The sequence below is a fragment of the Stegodyphus dumicola genome, chromosome 9, assembly GCF_044657685.1.
Source record: "Stegodyphus dumicola isolate Sdum_Otavi_A_Nest chromosome 9, ASM4465768v1".
NCBI classification, from domain to species: Eukaryota; Metazoa; Arthropoda; class Arachnida; order Araneae; family Eresidae; genus Stegodyphus; species Stegodyphus dumicola.
In genome coordinates this window covers 87,956,765-87,970,695 of record NC_140776.1, presented here as the reverse complement: position 1 = coordinate 87,970,695, position 13,931 = coordinate 87,956,765, and the positions used below count along the sequence as shown (strand labels likewise).

The following is a 13,931-nucleotide window of genomic DNA, read 5'->3' as shown; positions in this document are numbered from 1 at the left end:
TTTCAGTTTGCTAATTCGATGTGCTGACTACTTACACCAAAAACGCACTGGGAAATATGATAATTCCTCATAAAATTCGACTACTAATATTTGATCATGAACTAATAATACTCGAGTTAAACAATAATTCTAAGAGTTCCAAATTCTTCAACCAGAAATTTTCTGAAATGTAAACTAGAAAAAATCATACGTATATTTATTTAACAAACGTTTCCAAATAAAAACAATGCACATGTTCTCTTTAGCTTATAAAAAAAGTTTAATTGTCCTTTTAGAATAAAAAAGGTACTACATACATAGAGACTATATATTTAAATATTGCTACAGATTTGTAGGCAAACAAATGGCAGTCTAAAAGTAGGAGAAACAGAGTAAAATGTTATGATTAAGATGCATAGCATGTGGCGTCAGAAATATATTCTATTAATTATTCTAATGCTATATAAATGTAAAATAAAAAAGACACTGAAAATATAAAAATTGTAAAGATACATGAATAGTGCTGTAAATGGCTCACTATGATGCTATAATAAATAGTGCTTATCTATAATTTGGGAGATAGATGAAAGACATTTTGTTGCATCGAGAAGTAGCATACTCCTGCAACCTTCTCTCTCATCTCGAGTTTGATTCTCGAGAGCAAACAGGCATCACAGGAGTTTCGCAGTTTTCTTCACAAGAAGTACAAATTCCCAAATTGTCCAAAAAAAAAAAAAGGTCCCCATTTTGTTTTTCGCCAGAAAAGTAAGAAAAGACATATTTTTGAGCGCATACATGCTGCATTTAGATTATGTAATCGATTGACGCGAAACTACCTTTAAAGATTTATGAGCTTTTCCATCTTATTTTTAAATAACTGATAAATTTATCAAGGACACGTTTAACTACTGAAGGTGTATTATCCTCAAAATTTAAGCATTAATAAATTTACCATCTCCAAAATTTAGCCATCGAACAAATTTATCATCCTCGAAAAAGTCTGCCGAATCTTTCGCACTTCATTTGCATCATAAATGTCTAAGTTATAAAATATTCTTATTTATATTAATGAACACTTCTAAGAAACTCGTCAATTGTAAATACTGAGCTTTGCTAAACTGAGAGTATCTTCATTTATTTCTTGATAATTTTAATTCTCTAACAAATTTCTTTTGAATTTTTAAAAGTACAACTGGATTTTATGCAAATCTGCAAACTGCTGAAAAATTAAGCATGATATATTTGATATATTGATATAGTCCAAAATTCTAGAAGGATTTCAAACAGTAACAAAATTTGAACATATGATTTTAGTATAAGAACGAATTTCATGAACTGGATCTTAATTATGAAGAAATTTTTTGGCTGGAGGTAAACACTGAATTCAGATTTTTATCAATAGAAGGTGTACTGTACAGACAGTAAAATTTATATTCAAACTAGTATTCTAAATAATACCGAATAGCTATTTCTGTAGGCAGATATTTACTGCCGAAAATTATCCCGTTCTTGTGACTGTTATTTCGTGTTGTTATACCCACTAGCTTGACTTTTATTGATCTTTTTAATATTTATTTCTTTTTGGACCATCCTATATTTTGCAATAAAACGGGAAGAATTATTAATCAAATAGGTAAACAATCGAATAAAATATTTAAAACCTTAGCAAAGTAATGAACATAGTTTATAACTAATAACTGGCAGTAAATCTAACTACTAACAAGTGCGTGGAAAGAATCTTTCTGATAACTCTATTCTGATTTTACGCAGTTTTTCTTTTATAATTCCCTTCTTTTAGTTATTAAATTCTTTTTCTCTTCTAGATTGACAAATTAAGAACGAGAACTGTTCATAAAACCCTCAATCCCGAGTTCAATGAAACTGTCAGTTTTTATGGGATTTCGGATTATGACATCGCCAAAAGAGCTCTGAGGTACTAAAATTTGAAGATATATTTTTACTTTTCGAAAGAATACATATAAAGCGTTTAAAATTATTAAAAGCTGAAAATTCAAGTATTATTTAAGACATTTGAATTTCACTGCAACGTTATCATACTTCAAATGCCTTCTTTTGCGTGTCTTCAGTATTAAAACAAATAACTGCTAACAAATAATAACTTATAAAGACACATTAAATTTATCAAATGATAATTTCTCATCTTAGTTTTAAGAATATCGAAACTTGAAAGTGAATTATGGAGAAAACATATTAACTTAAAATTTAACTGTATCAGTAAAATGGCTTATATTCTAAATTAGTTTCCATGATTGTCTGAGCAAAAATTCTTCAAACCGTTATTGTTCTGAGTAAAAAGTTATGACTTTAAAAAAATATGTTTTCTAAGAAGAATCAGGAATATTTTTCTTAAAAAGAGACAGAAGTCTTTTTTTTCTCACTTTTGGAAAAGTTATTGTTATAATTGGCATCACCTTGTTACCGTTTACATTTTTATCAATCTTTCGGTGAGCTTACTTTGGTTTTATAAGTTTATCATTATACTACCATTCAAGTTTTCTGATTTTTATAATTCTGTTCATTTTTCAGGATGACAGTGATGGATGAAGATACGCATTGTAATGAACCAATGGGTGAAGTTCGTTTAGCTTTGAAGAAACTGAGACCCCACCAGCCCTATAGTGCGATCGTTTACCTGGAAAAGCCAGTCAAGGTTTCTGATCACTTCATGACTGAAAATCTTTTTTTATTTTCATTTTAAAGAATTACCTGACTTTAGCATGTAACTCTAGCTAAGTGAATATATGTTTACTTCACCTGCGTATTTTTGACATTTTTCATTACCATGCAGTGACTATCAGTCTCTCAGTTCAAAATAATTAACACGCAAAGGTTATCAAGATGTACCATCAGTGTTTTAATTAGTTAAGTTAAAAAATAATTTTTGACAAGTATATTACTAAACATAGAAAAACATAAAAAGTTTTCTTGAACATTTAATCTGTAAATGAGAGTTCATGAAATACATACGAATGAAAAACGAAAATGCTTCTACCAATAGATTTTTTAACGGAAAACTTTCGATTTTCGAAGTTTCTTGGTGTTCTTTATCCGAAGTTGGATAGTTGGCAAGAGATACTTTCAAATTCTCATCCAGTGAAGCCGAAGTTTCTTTTCCTTTTATTTCTCCTACCAGCGGCCGAGCGGTAAAGTCGCTGAACACTGGTAGTTTGGTCCGACGTTCGAATCCCGCGAACGGGCTAGCTGCATGGGCGTTTTCGTGGTTTTCCCCATGTGTAACATATATACGAGCCATTTTTTCTCAGAAAGTCCTCCACGAAGGCATTTCCTCCCCTTAGGCAGATAGGGCTAGTGTGCTTTGCCGTAATTAAATAAACCAAACCTTTTATTTCTCCCTTCGCCGGGATCGTTTTTGGATTGGCTGAGATCTGTGCATCTGTACTCCAACCGTCTTGGCTGTGGGGGTTATAAATACATGAGCCCAGTTTCTGCTATCTGAAAGGGTAGCGGCTTAACAGCCATCCGAGGGATTAGTGTGATGGCCAGTATTTTTCAGATTACATCGGCTTCTACAAACTCCCACCCTTCATGGAGTGTCTAAGAGATGATACTTTTCATTCCGCCCCTGGAATTGGGGACCCCGGGTTGTGAGGTGCTCTGGGATATACTAAAATAACTAAGGAGCTTTCCAAGCGCATAATTTCTGCCTGAAATAGACAGCTTAAAGCATAAGCCATGTAGTGAAGAGTCAGAAAGATGTACTTATTATTGTTTATCATTTTATGTAAAGTATTCGATACCAGCTTTTCTTATAATCTTTGCTTATCTTGTATAGACATTAGGCATTTATAGAAGCAGGCAAGATGAGATATGAGCAACGCCTTCGCCGGGAATCGAACCGCGGACCTCTGAAGTACGCACCCAGCATGTAGACCACTAAGGCATGCTAAGAAGACGGGAGAAATACCTTATATATTCCCCTTTTTAAAGAGCGACTGGGGGTTTTTAGGGAACCCATTCCTCAAATCCTGGATGTGGAGAATCATCATCCACCACCCTTTTAGTTCGGCGCCACTGTGGAGACATTAGGTATTTTTGGAAGCAGGAAAGATGAGATATGAGCAACGCCTTCGCTGGGAATCGAACCGCGGATCTCTGAAATACGCGCCCAGCATACAGACCACTACATCACGAAGGCATGCTAAGAAGGTGTTTATAACCTTACCCTTGTCTTTTTGCTTTTCATTTCGATTCTCTTCTACTTTTCTTGCATTGATACACATAGTAGCCAAGGGACGCTGTATAAATCTGGAAGATTTATTGTTGTGATTTAAGTTCCCTAATTTAATTTAGTGTTGTGATTTAAGTGCCTTTAGTGAGCCTTAATCTTGTGATACAATAATACGAATAATGTATTATTATATGATAAAAGGAATGATGGAATGATACAAGAAATTTAAAACCTTCATATTCGGCTTGTATTTTAACAGTTTTTTCATTGAACACAGACAGAACGTTGCGTTTCAATTTTGTTCACGTTTATCTGTACATATCCGTAGTTCTTTATCTGCTTTTGTTTGACTAAAAAGTTCTTAGCATGATATTGTTAATTTTCGTTAACTCATTAAATACTTTTTAAAGAGATAAAGTCTGATAATAATTTAGGAACTCTTTTTTTATGCTCGCTACTTAATACTTAAAACCTAATATAAAGATTTAAAACTGTCAGGTTATTTAATACTTCCAATTCTAATATAGCAGATTTAAAACTGTTACCTCCTGGATTTTTATAAAGATCTACAATTCTAAACCTATTTGATGCTTCTTCATATTTTATCTGTTTCTATTTTAATTTATCTTCAAAGAAGTTAATTTTCCAGTCAGTAAGTTTGAAAAATAATTTTTTAGTTATTAAATTTAGAGTTAGTTTTTAAATTAGTATATTTGAAACTGACTAAAATATCAGGAAAGTCAAGATCCAAATTTAATAACAATGAGGTTAAAAATTTATTTTTTGTTTAGGAAAAATTCGTCCATATATTGAATGTAACCATAGCATCAAGCAGGCTTCAGAAAGCTATAAGATAATGACTACAAAATGTTGTATTAATGAATAGCTAATATTATTCAATGCGAAAGTGAATTCTTCTATGTCTCTGAATTATCATTATCATTTGAATCTGAATTTAATTCACTGTTCATCCAGTTGACCAAACTAAACTATTTCAATTGAAACTCTTTCTGAATTTGTTATATTTCTAAATAGACTTGCGTAGAAATATTTTTTAAATCTATCTTATGTATTTGATTTATTTTAAGAATTTATACATTTATCTTAAGAAATTTTTTGTTTCGCTATATTTTACTCTAAAATCTTGTGTATATATTTTAAGGTACGTACGTACTAACTCAACCACCTAAGTAGAAGTCGTCAAATTTTAGGATTGTGCCAAACTCTGGCAACCCTGCTCGTAACAATCCTTCAGTCAAGCAACGCTGCCATTTTTGAATGCCTTCTCTATTGTTCTCTTCCGAGATCTAACGGTTACTATAAACATATAAATCGCGATTTTCCCCCTTAGTTTTAAAATATGAGTTTGCGGAATTTGCCAGCAACTGAAGAAATTGCAGTTAAATTTTCCTTGATAGCCGCGATCACCGAGGTTTGCACGAAATTAAGTCTACACAACTCTCTGATATTTTTTTAAGCAAAGCCAAATCGCTGCCTACTTCGGGGGAAGAATACTGCAAAAAAGTTACAGAAATATTTGAATAAGAATGTAATTTTTTTTTTTATTTTTTATTTATCATGTAATAACTTACTTAAATTCAGTTGCTAAGCGTGTTTTCTTTTCAAATGTTAATAATGTTTACCGATTTACATAAATATCGATAGTTTGCGAATCTTTCGAAAAAAGAGGCCCAACAACACCAACTTGCACATAATAAGTAACTTTTACATCTTATCTGTAAAATATCGCTAAATTGCGCTAAGGTGGCTACGTTAAGGACGCAAGTACCTATTTTACTTTATCATTAATTCTTTTATTTATGGCTTTAAAATCTTCTTATAGCTCTGCATTTGCATAAAATTCAACAGAAAAATTATTATCTGGAATGCAATACTTTCATTTTCTAATTAAAAAAGTGCGCTTCAAGTCAAATTCTAAGCTTCAAAAGCTTAGAATTACTTTCATGGCATTTTTCAGCTTAATGGCTGAAGCAAAAATCCCATTTCCACCTGGAATTGTCATTTTACTTCAGCTAGCTAAAAAACATAACTAATAAAGGCTTTAACTTTGGTCTGATTTTTCTAAAGATTGCTTTCCGAATGCGGTTCGGAACGCAGAACCTTTCCATTTTCCCACAAAATGTTAGAAACTCAGTTTAAAATATTTCCGTCCCTTACTATATGGAAGTTAGGGGCTCCACCTAAGACCTTTTTCTTAGCATGTTTGCCTACGCAGTTAATTACGTTTCTGCTTCATTCCGGTACAGATATGAAAATGAAGTTAGGCCCATCTGTTATTTTTACAGCCACAAACCACGAAATTGTACTATAGTATTCACGAAGGAGCACCTAAATACTTGGTTTTTATGTCATGTGTACGTCGAAATCTAAAGTGTCGGCAAAAATAAAAGGTACGTTTCGTTTAAAACAAGGCGATCATTTTTTTTTCTGGTAAGACACTACAAGTTATTGAACAGTTCCTGTCAACACGAAGAAAGGTAATGAAGTTGTTTCTTACATCTTAACGAAAATTATAATTATAACAGAACCTACATTTGTCAGTGGATTTTGCTACTGTTTATCATTGAAAGTTGATTTATTACGCGAAAGTATGGTGTCTCTGCGCTACTGAAAGTAGTAATCAATAATTTCAGTAATGAAAGTTCAATAATTTACCCTTAAATCTTGATCTAACTATTTCTACATGATCTTAAAATATAATCTGATCGAAGTTACTCTTCACGAGATACGGTCTAATACAAATTTATTTTAGCTAAGTATGATAAATTTTGAATTATGATTTAACTGTAACAATCAAAATTATTTCTGTAATTATTTGCATTCTGATGCAATCTAAGCATAATAGTATTTACTAGGCTGGCTCATTATTTAAAACAAAAAAGCAGAAAGTGAGTTTTCTACTATATTTGTTGTGTGGCTGCCTACACATGTCCATTATGTATTATAAGTTACTGAAAGTACTGAAGTATAAGTGTTACTGAAATCTGTAACTTACAATTTTTTATTTTAATTGTTTTCTATTTAGAAATCTTGAATTTAGAATCTTCCAGGGTTTTAAAACGAAACTTCTGATGTCAGATACATTGTTTAAAGAATCTGTATCTGTTATCTCCATTAACATTTACACTATTTAACAAAAATTTAATATAATTAAACTGCACAACATTATTTGACCTACTGTAAATTTAAAGGAAGGTATGCTAAAAAAGAGCAGCATCAGATTTCTCAAAAGTGTGATTTAAAACGATGCATCAAAGAATGCATCATTCAGTAAGATAGCATGATTATAAATAGATAATCGCAAAGATATGCTCAAAAGCGGAGAAGACGGGGCATAATACAGCATAAAATTATAAATCAATCGTAAGACAGGAAACAGGGTTCTGAAAAGACATTTGATACTCCAAAGAGTACTTTGCTCGTTAATAAAATGTTTGCAGTGACAAAAAGAAAAAAATATTACAAACATACAATCGAAGTTTGTACTTGAAAATGTCCTGTCATTTACCCCGTTCTGCTCGAAAATATAAGGTAGATCATAATAAAGAAAAGTAATAAATATATTTTAGTATTTTACTTCTGTTTTATGTATTTGAAGCTAAGGATTTTTTCCCCTTTCTGAATACCTTTTTTCTTTCTATACATTTAAGTTGCGGTACATTAATTGACCTGAAGTTTTCATATAACCCACCTGATAATTATTTACACAGAAATATTAATAATAGAATAATTGACAGAATTATTCAAACGTCCATTGATTTTATATTCATTTTTAAATGAAACTCTACGCTTTGAAATTGGCTATTGGTTAGATCTTTGTCAAAAAGCACCCACATGTGAAAATAGGCAACAATATATTTAATCCTTTCCTTTAGATTTCATCAACTTCTATAACAATCAGAGGGTTACTCATTCCACCGTTGTTTCTATATATCATCATAAAGGGATTGGATTGTCATAAAATAAATTGTGCTGTGTTCTGTTTCGTATTAATGGGTTATTTAGGATTTTTGATTAAGTTCTGAACCATGCAAGTAATTATTTATATTGTTTGCATAAACATATGAACTATTCAAAGTAAGAAAAGTGTTCAATTTTTAATATTGCTCTATACGTTTTTCTGGGATGTAGTCTTCAAAAATACTGTTTCTATTTCTCTAAAATACTGTATCATTTAAATGATCTTTTATTCTATTCCAGTCAGAAGATGGCGAAGATGAGACGAATCGAGGCCAAATTCTATTATCCTTGTTGTACTCAGACGATCACCAGGCTTTGGTTGTGGGCATCATCCGATGTGTCCGATTGCCGAGTAGGGAGAATAATGGGTTTCCTGATCCTTTCGTTAAAGTGTAAGTTTGTGTCTTTAACAGTACTTAAATAAAGCAAAGATAACTTTGGCAAACAGAGAGATGGAGTACTGTGGAAGATCAGCAAATCTTGAGGCAAATAACTTTGTGAAATTTAATAGTAAATAAATTATGTAATAATTAGCAAAAATTAGCAAAAGTTTTTATTGCTAACAGCAGTTTCTTCATAGCTCAGTCCAGCTCCATTAAAACAATGATAAAGTTAATCTGAGCTTTAACAAAATTGCAGTCAGCGATAAACATTTCTGCTTTATTTGTGCTAATACGAGGGAGATCCAGGAAGTAGATTACGTTTCCGTCTGTGTCCGCTAGGGGCGGGGCTAGCGCGGCCATCTTGGGGTCAGAGCGTTGCGCAGCTCAGTCTGCATCTAGCCGTGCTAGTGAGAGGTTCGTGCTGTGCTCCGTTCAGATACTGTGACGGTTTGAAATGTCTGCGTTAATTGAAAATCCCGCGAGCTGCGAGGTGCGCTCAGTAATAAGGTTTCTGACTGCAAAAAACTGTAAACCGATAGAAATCTATCGGCAGCTTCGTGAAGTGTATGGGGACAACATTATCACTGAAGGTGGAGTGCGTCAGTGGGTCATAAGATTTCAAAATGGCCGAACCAATGTTCACGACGAAGATCGAAGTGGGAGACCCAGCATAGTGACCGCCGAACTTCTCGAAAAAGTCGATGCTAAAGTCCGTGAAAATCGAAATTTCACAATAACGGAACTTTCTTTGAGTTTTCCACAAATTTCGCGAAGTTTGTTGCACGAAATCATCAGCGAAAAGCTTGGTTACCACAAGTTTTGTGCAAGATGGATTCCAAAAATCTTGACAGAGGACCACAAAAATCAGCGAATGGCTGCAGCGTTGAACTTTTTGGACGCTTACCATAAGGATGGTGACTCTTTACTCGATCGCATCGTTACTGGTGACGAAACATGGGTGAAACATGTGAACTGTGAAACGAAATTGCAATCAATGCAGTGGGGGCACACAAGTTCTCCCCAAAAACCCAAGAAATGCATGCAAACAATGTCGGCAAGGAAGATGATGGCGACTGTTTTTTGGGACAGAAAAGGTGTAATTTTGGTGGACTTCCTGGAAAGAGGCACTACAATAAACTCTCAAAGGTATTGCCAAACTCTCCAAAAACTCAGAAGAGCAATTCAAAACAAGCGCAGAGGAATGTTGAGCTCTAAGATCTTGTTGATTCACGACAACGCCCGGCCCCACACGGCAAATGTCACTCGTAAAGTTCTTGAATCTTTTAAGTGGGAGTTGTTTCCTCATCCGCCGTACAGTCCCGACCTGGCACCGAGCGACTTCCACCTATTCTCAGCAATGAAGAAGTGGCTGGCTATGCAGCGTTTTGATGACGACGCACAGCTGCAAGAAGAGGTAACGAAGTGGTTGAAGGCGCAGGCGGCCGAATTTTTCGACGAAGGAATTTCCAAGCTCGTACATCGCTACGATAAATGCCTTAATTTGTATGGTGACTATGTAGAAAAGTAGTATTTGAGTGTGGCTTTCATCTGTATATAATAAAATTTGTTTCCTATACTTTGTTTATTTTTTTATTCCAAAACGTAATCTACTTTCTGGATAGCCCTCGTAATTACGATTCATCATTTATTTAAATTAGCGGTTACTGCAGTATTCCTTTCGCCACTTATGTACACATTATTATTAACTTGCATTGTCAATATAATCACATAAAAATAAAAATATTTTATTTTGGTTCCATTCTAAAAGGCAAATTATGTGACTTTCATTCAACGCAGTATGTTTCACAAACGTTGCAAAACTAAATATGTCTTAAACGATTGGTCATAAACCTATTGTTCCGATTTAATAAATACGATAGAAAAAGACTGCGCCAGTTTTGATCTCTTTTAGCAAACAAAATATGAAATAATGGCTCTAAATGGAAAACTGACAATGGTAATTAGTTTACTATAGCCTAATTATTTGAAGGGTAAAAAATTCCATCTTCAGACGATTGTTATGCGATTGATAACTTATGCGGTATATATCATTAATTAACAGTCGTATTATATTAACACACAATGTAACTAAAGATAGCTAGCTACGCACACACATAAATATTTCTAAAGGTAACTACGCGCATTATATTTTCGAATGTAGATCCTAAACTAAATCTTTTACGTTGGAAAAAGATAGAAATTTGAAATTGTACATGAAAGGAATTCAGTTTATGCATGCATAATTTTATCAAGTGGTTTAAGTCATATATATATAGAGAGAGAGAGATTAATTCATAAGAATAAATAGTAAAATTAAATTAAATTTAACTAATTCTCTTGCGCAATTGCTTCAAGAAAGGAAATTTGAATTTAAAAAGCATTCTCTATTCGTATAAAGCAAATTTAAAGCTAATTAAAATTTAAATTTTAAATTATGAAATTTTAAATGGATCCCAAAAAATGATTAATTATTGCTGCGAACTATTTTACAATATCATTTAAATTCTGAGATCATGTGTAAATTAAGTACAAGTATCTAAAACCATGGAAAAATATGTAATATTCCAAAAAATTAATCCCAAAAAAATTTTTTAAAAATTTCTAAGACTAAATTAATTTGCATTGGTGAATAATTGTTGAGCAGGCAGGAGACAGATGTTATCAAGGGGAAGTTGCCTCCAAACCTAACTCTTCAATTACTGAATACGTGTTTCGTCATCCATATAGGAATGGCTATAGTAATGTTCAAAACCAAAAGTAAAGCCAGATGAAGTGAATTACTAAAAAATTTGAACAAAATGAAATTTTGAAAAATTTAGAACGCAAATTGACTAAGAATCAAAATTAATTAAATGTAAATTCTCAACGTAAAAAGAAAAGAAAAACAAAGTTTTCTAGAGAAACAAAAGTAATTTAGAAACCTTTGCCTATTTGAAAACTTTCCCGACACGAATTATGCATGTAAATCAAAAATAAACTATATACAATCTATTAAAAATACATAAAAAATACTAAAATAATACTAAAAAATTAAATTAAAACTAAGTGAGATAGATTTCTGCTAACTGCATAAATAGAGGACGCTGATGTAAGTTAAAGTTGAGTGTTAAGCTGCTGTCTATGAGATATATTGTAAAAACCTATTCTGTAAACTCTTAAGTAATGTAAAATGTGTGTTCTGTGTGCAAAAGTGTTGCTAATTGTGATGCATTGTAAAAATGTGTAAAAAACTGAAAAAATTGCTAACTGTTACAGCTTGTGAAAATAGATGTCGCAAACTACTAAGAATTGTAAAAAATCAAAAAAATGTTTTTGAAATAAAGTTCGAAGAAATTTTTTGAAGTAAAATTAATTTAATTTAATTTTAAGTTTGAAATTTTTTAATTTTTAATTCAATTAAATCACACATTGAAATAAATAGAGAATGATTAGTATAAGAAATTTTTGTAATAGTCTGAATTTATTAAAACTGAATTTCTACAAGTTTAATCAAAACCTTACTAAATACTGGCTAAAAGTAAGGAAAAATAGAAAAAGATAAAAATGTTCACTCAATTCGGACTATAATTGAGACTTCTGAAAAGAGTTGGCCCTTCATTAGTAAAAGGAAAATCCAGTATTGGTAAAATATACATTTTTACAAATTAATTAATTAATATTTACAAGTATAATCCATCAACTCTTCAAAATTCTCCATTACCTTCCAGGATAAGGTTAAATTTAAATGCTATGCATTTTGACTAAAAACTGCCACGTGACCAAAATTTTCGTAGTGTAAAAACTTGTCTTAATGGATTTATTTTTTTTTTTTTTAATTTGGAGCATAGATCTACAAACAATCATGCAATGGATACTTTGAAAGCTAATCTTTTTTTAACACCCTGTACATAAACTTTCAAATTAATGCCCCTGAGTTCTTTTCTCTGATTTATTTTAGAAATCTTCAAAGTCGAACTTCTATCACTCAGCATCTGCCGTAAAGTGTGCTATGAATGATTCAAAATCTTTGGTTACCATATCACATCTGTTTAGCCGCAGTTAATGAAAACTGCTGATTTAGATCCGTATCCAATTCAAGGACTATATGTCTTCCAATTTCTATTCAAATGAAGAGATGATATCTCGAATTTAAAAAATAAATGTGGCTAACCTTTGATGTGAAAGAAAATCAAGAAGAAATACTGTTATAGCTCTTTTGATTTTCAAATACTCGACGTAGCTACTTCAGTTTTTTCCAAAACGAAGAACAAATTTTTCGTGCCTTGGGTTAAAAAAGTTATTTTTTTATTTATAAAATGAGAATGAAAAAGATTGTCATGATAGAGTTAAAATAAAGTAATTCTAAAGTTTAAAATATTTTAATTTTGGTATCATGGGAACTATTGTATTTTGCCTTCAGTATTTAATATTCAGGGACAAGCCTTAAAAAAATAATGTAAACTATTTTTTTCTTTTCAGGCAAATAAAGCCGGATAGTATGAGACGGCGTTTTAAATCATCAACGAAAAAGAAAACACTTAATCCAGAATACAACGAGGTAAGAAAATATTTGCATATAATTTAAACTACGGAATCTGTCTTTTCCGAATCATTCACATGTTTAATAGCTATTTAACGTTAATATTTAAATAATGGGATAAGTTTTGAATGTCCTTGCTTTCGTATCATTATTTTATTGTTATTTTATACGTTTACAGCAATTTGCATTTGAAGTAGACTACCAAGATATGACTAAGAAGACTTTGGAGGTAACAGTCTGGGACAAAGATTGTGCAAAGTCAGATGTTTATATTGGTAAGCTTTTTCATTTTCTCAAACAAGTTCATTTAAAACAAGAATTTTTTTATACAGCTTTTCTCTGATATCAAGTTTGAGGGTGTATTATCTTAAGATTTCAAATAAACAAATCTTTGGATTTTTCAATTTCTGACTATTTTTACTTAAGATTATTATTGATAAATTTTTAATAATCTAAAAAAATGTAATACGGATAATTATTCGAAATTTTTTTAATAATTAATCTTATATACCGTCTTGAAGTGATGATTTAATGAAATTTCTTACTGATTTATTATAATTCTTCTAAAAATATATTATCGAATATGAGTCGATGAAATTAATAGTATAATTAATAATATATTCATAATCAAAATAATACGAAAAAGGATAACTAGGAAACTAATATTTTGTATTGCAAAATTCTATGAGTACCAGGCATATTTCAGAGACACAAAAATGCTAATCTAAATTAAAAATAAAATATTCTCAGTTATAAATACAATTTATCTATTTTATGACAATTTATCTTATGTCAACAAAATGAAAGCAAGGAATTCAGAATATTAAAAACAAATTTTAGACTTTTAGTCTAATATCCA

The 13,931-nt window shown here is 31.5% G+C and overlaps 1 protein-coding gene across 3 annotated transcripts in view; it reads left to right on the top strand.

Annotated features, from left to right (window-relative positions):
- Rph (Rabphilin) overlaps positions 1-13,931 on the top strand; it is a 160,597-nt gene that overhangs the window by 123,230 nt on the left and 23,436 nt on the right. For all 3 annotated transcript variants that reach the window (XM_035351089.2, XM_035351090.2, XM_035351091.2), the window contains 5 exons: positions 1,803-1,912; positions 2,527-2,650; positions 8,411-8,562; positions 13,012-13,090; positions 13,251-13,347. In XM_035351089.2, coding sequence (XP_035206980.1) covers positions 1,803-1,912; positions 2,527-2,650; positions 8,411-8,562; positions 13,012-13,090; positions 13,251-13,347 — 562 coding nt within the window. The remainder of the gene's footprint in view (positions 1-1,802; positions 1,913-2,526; positions 2,651-8,410; positions 8,563-13,011; positions 13,091-13,250; positions 13,348-13,931) is intronic.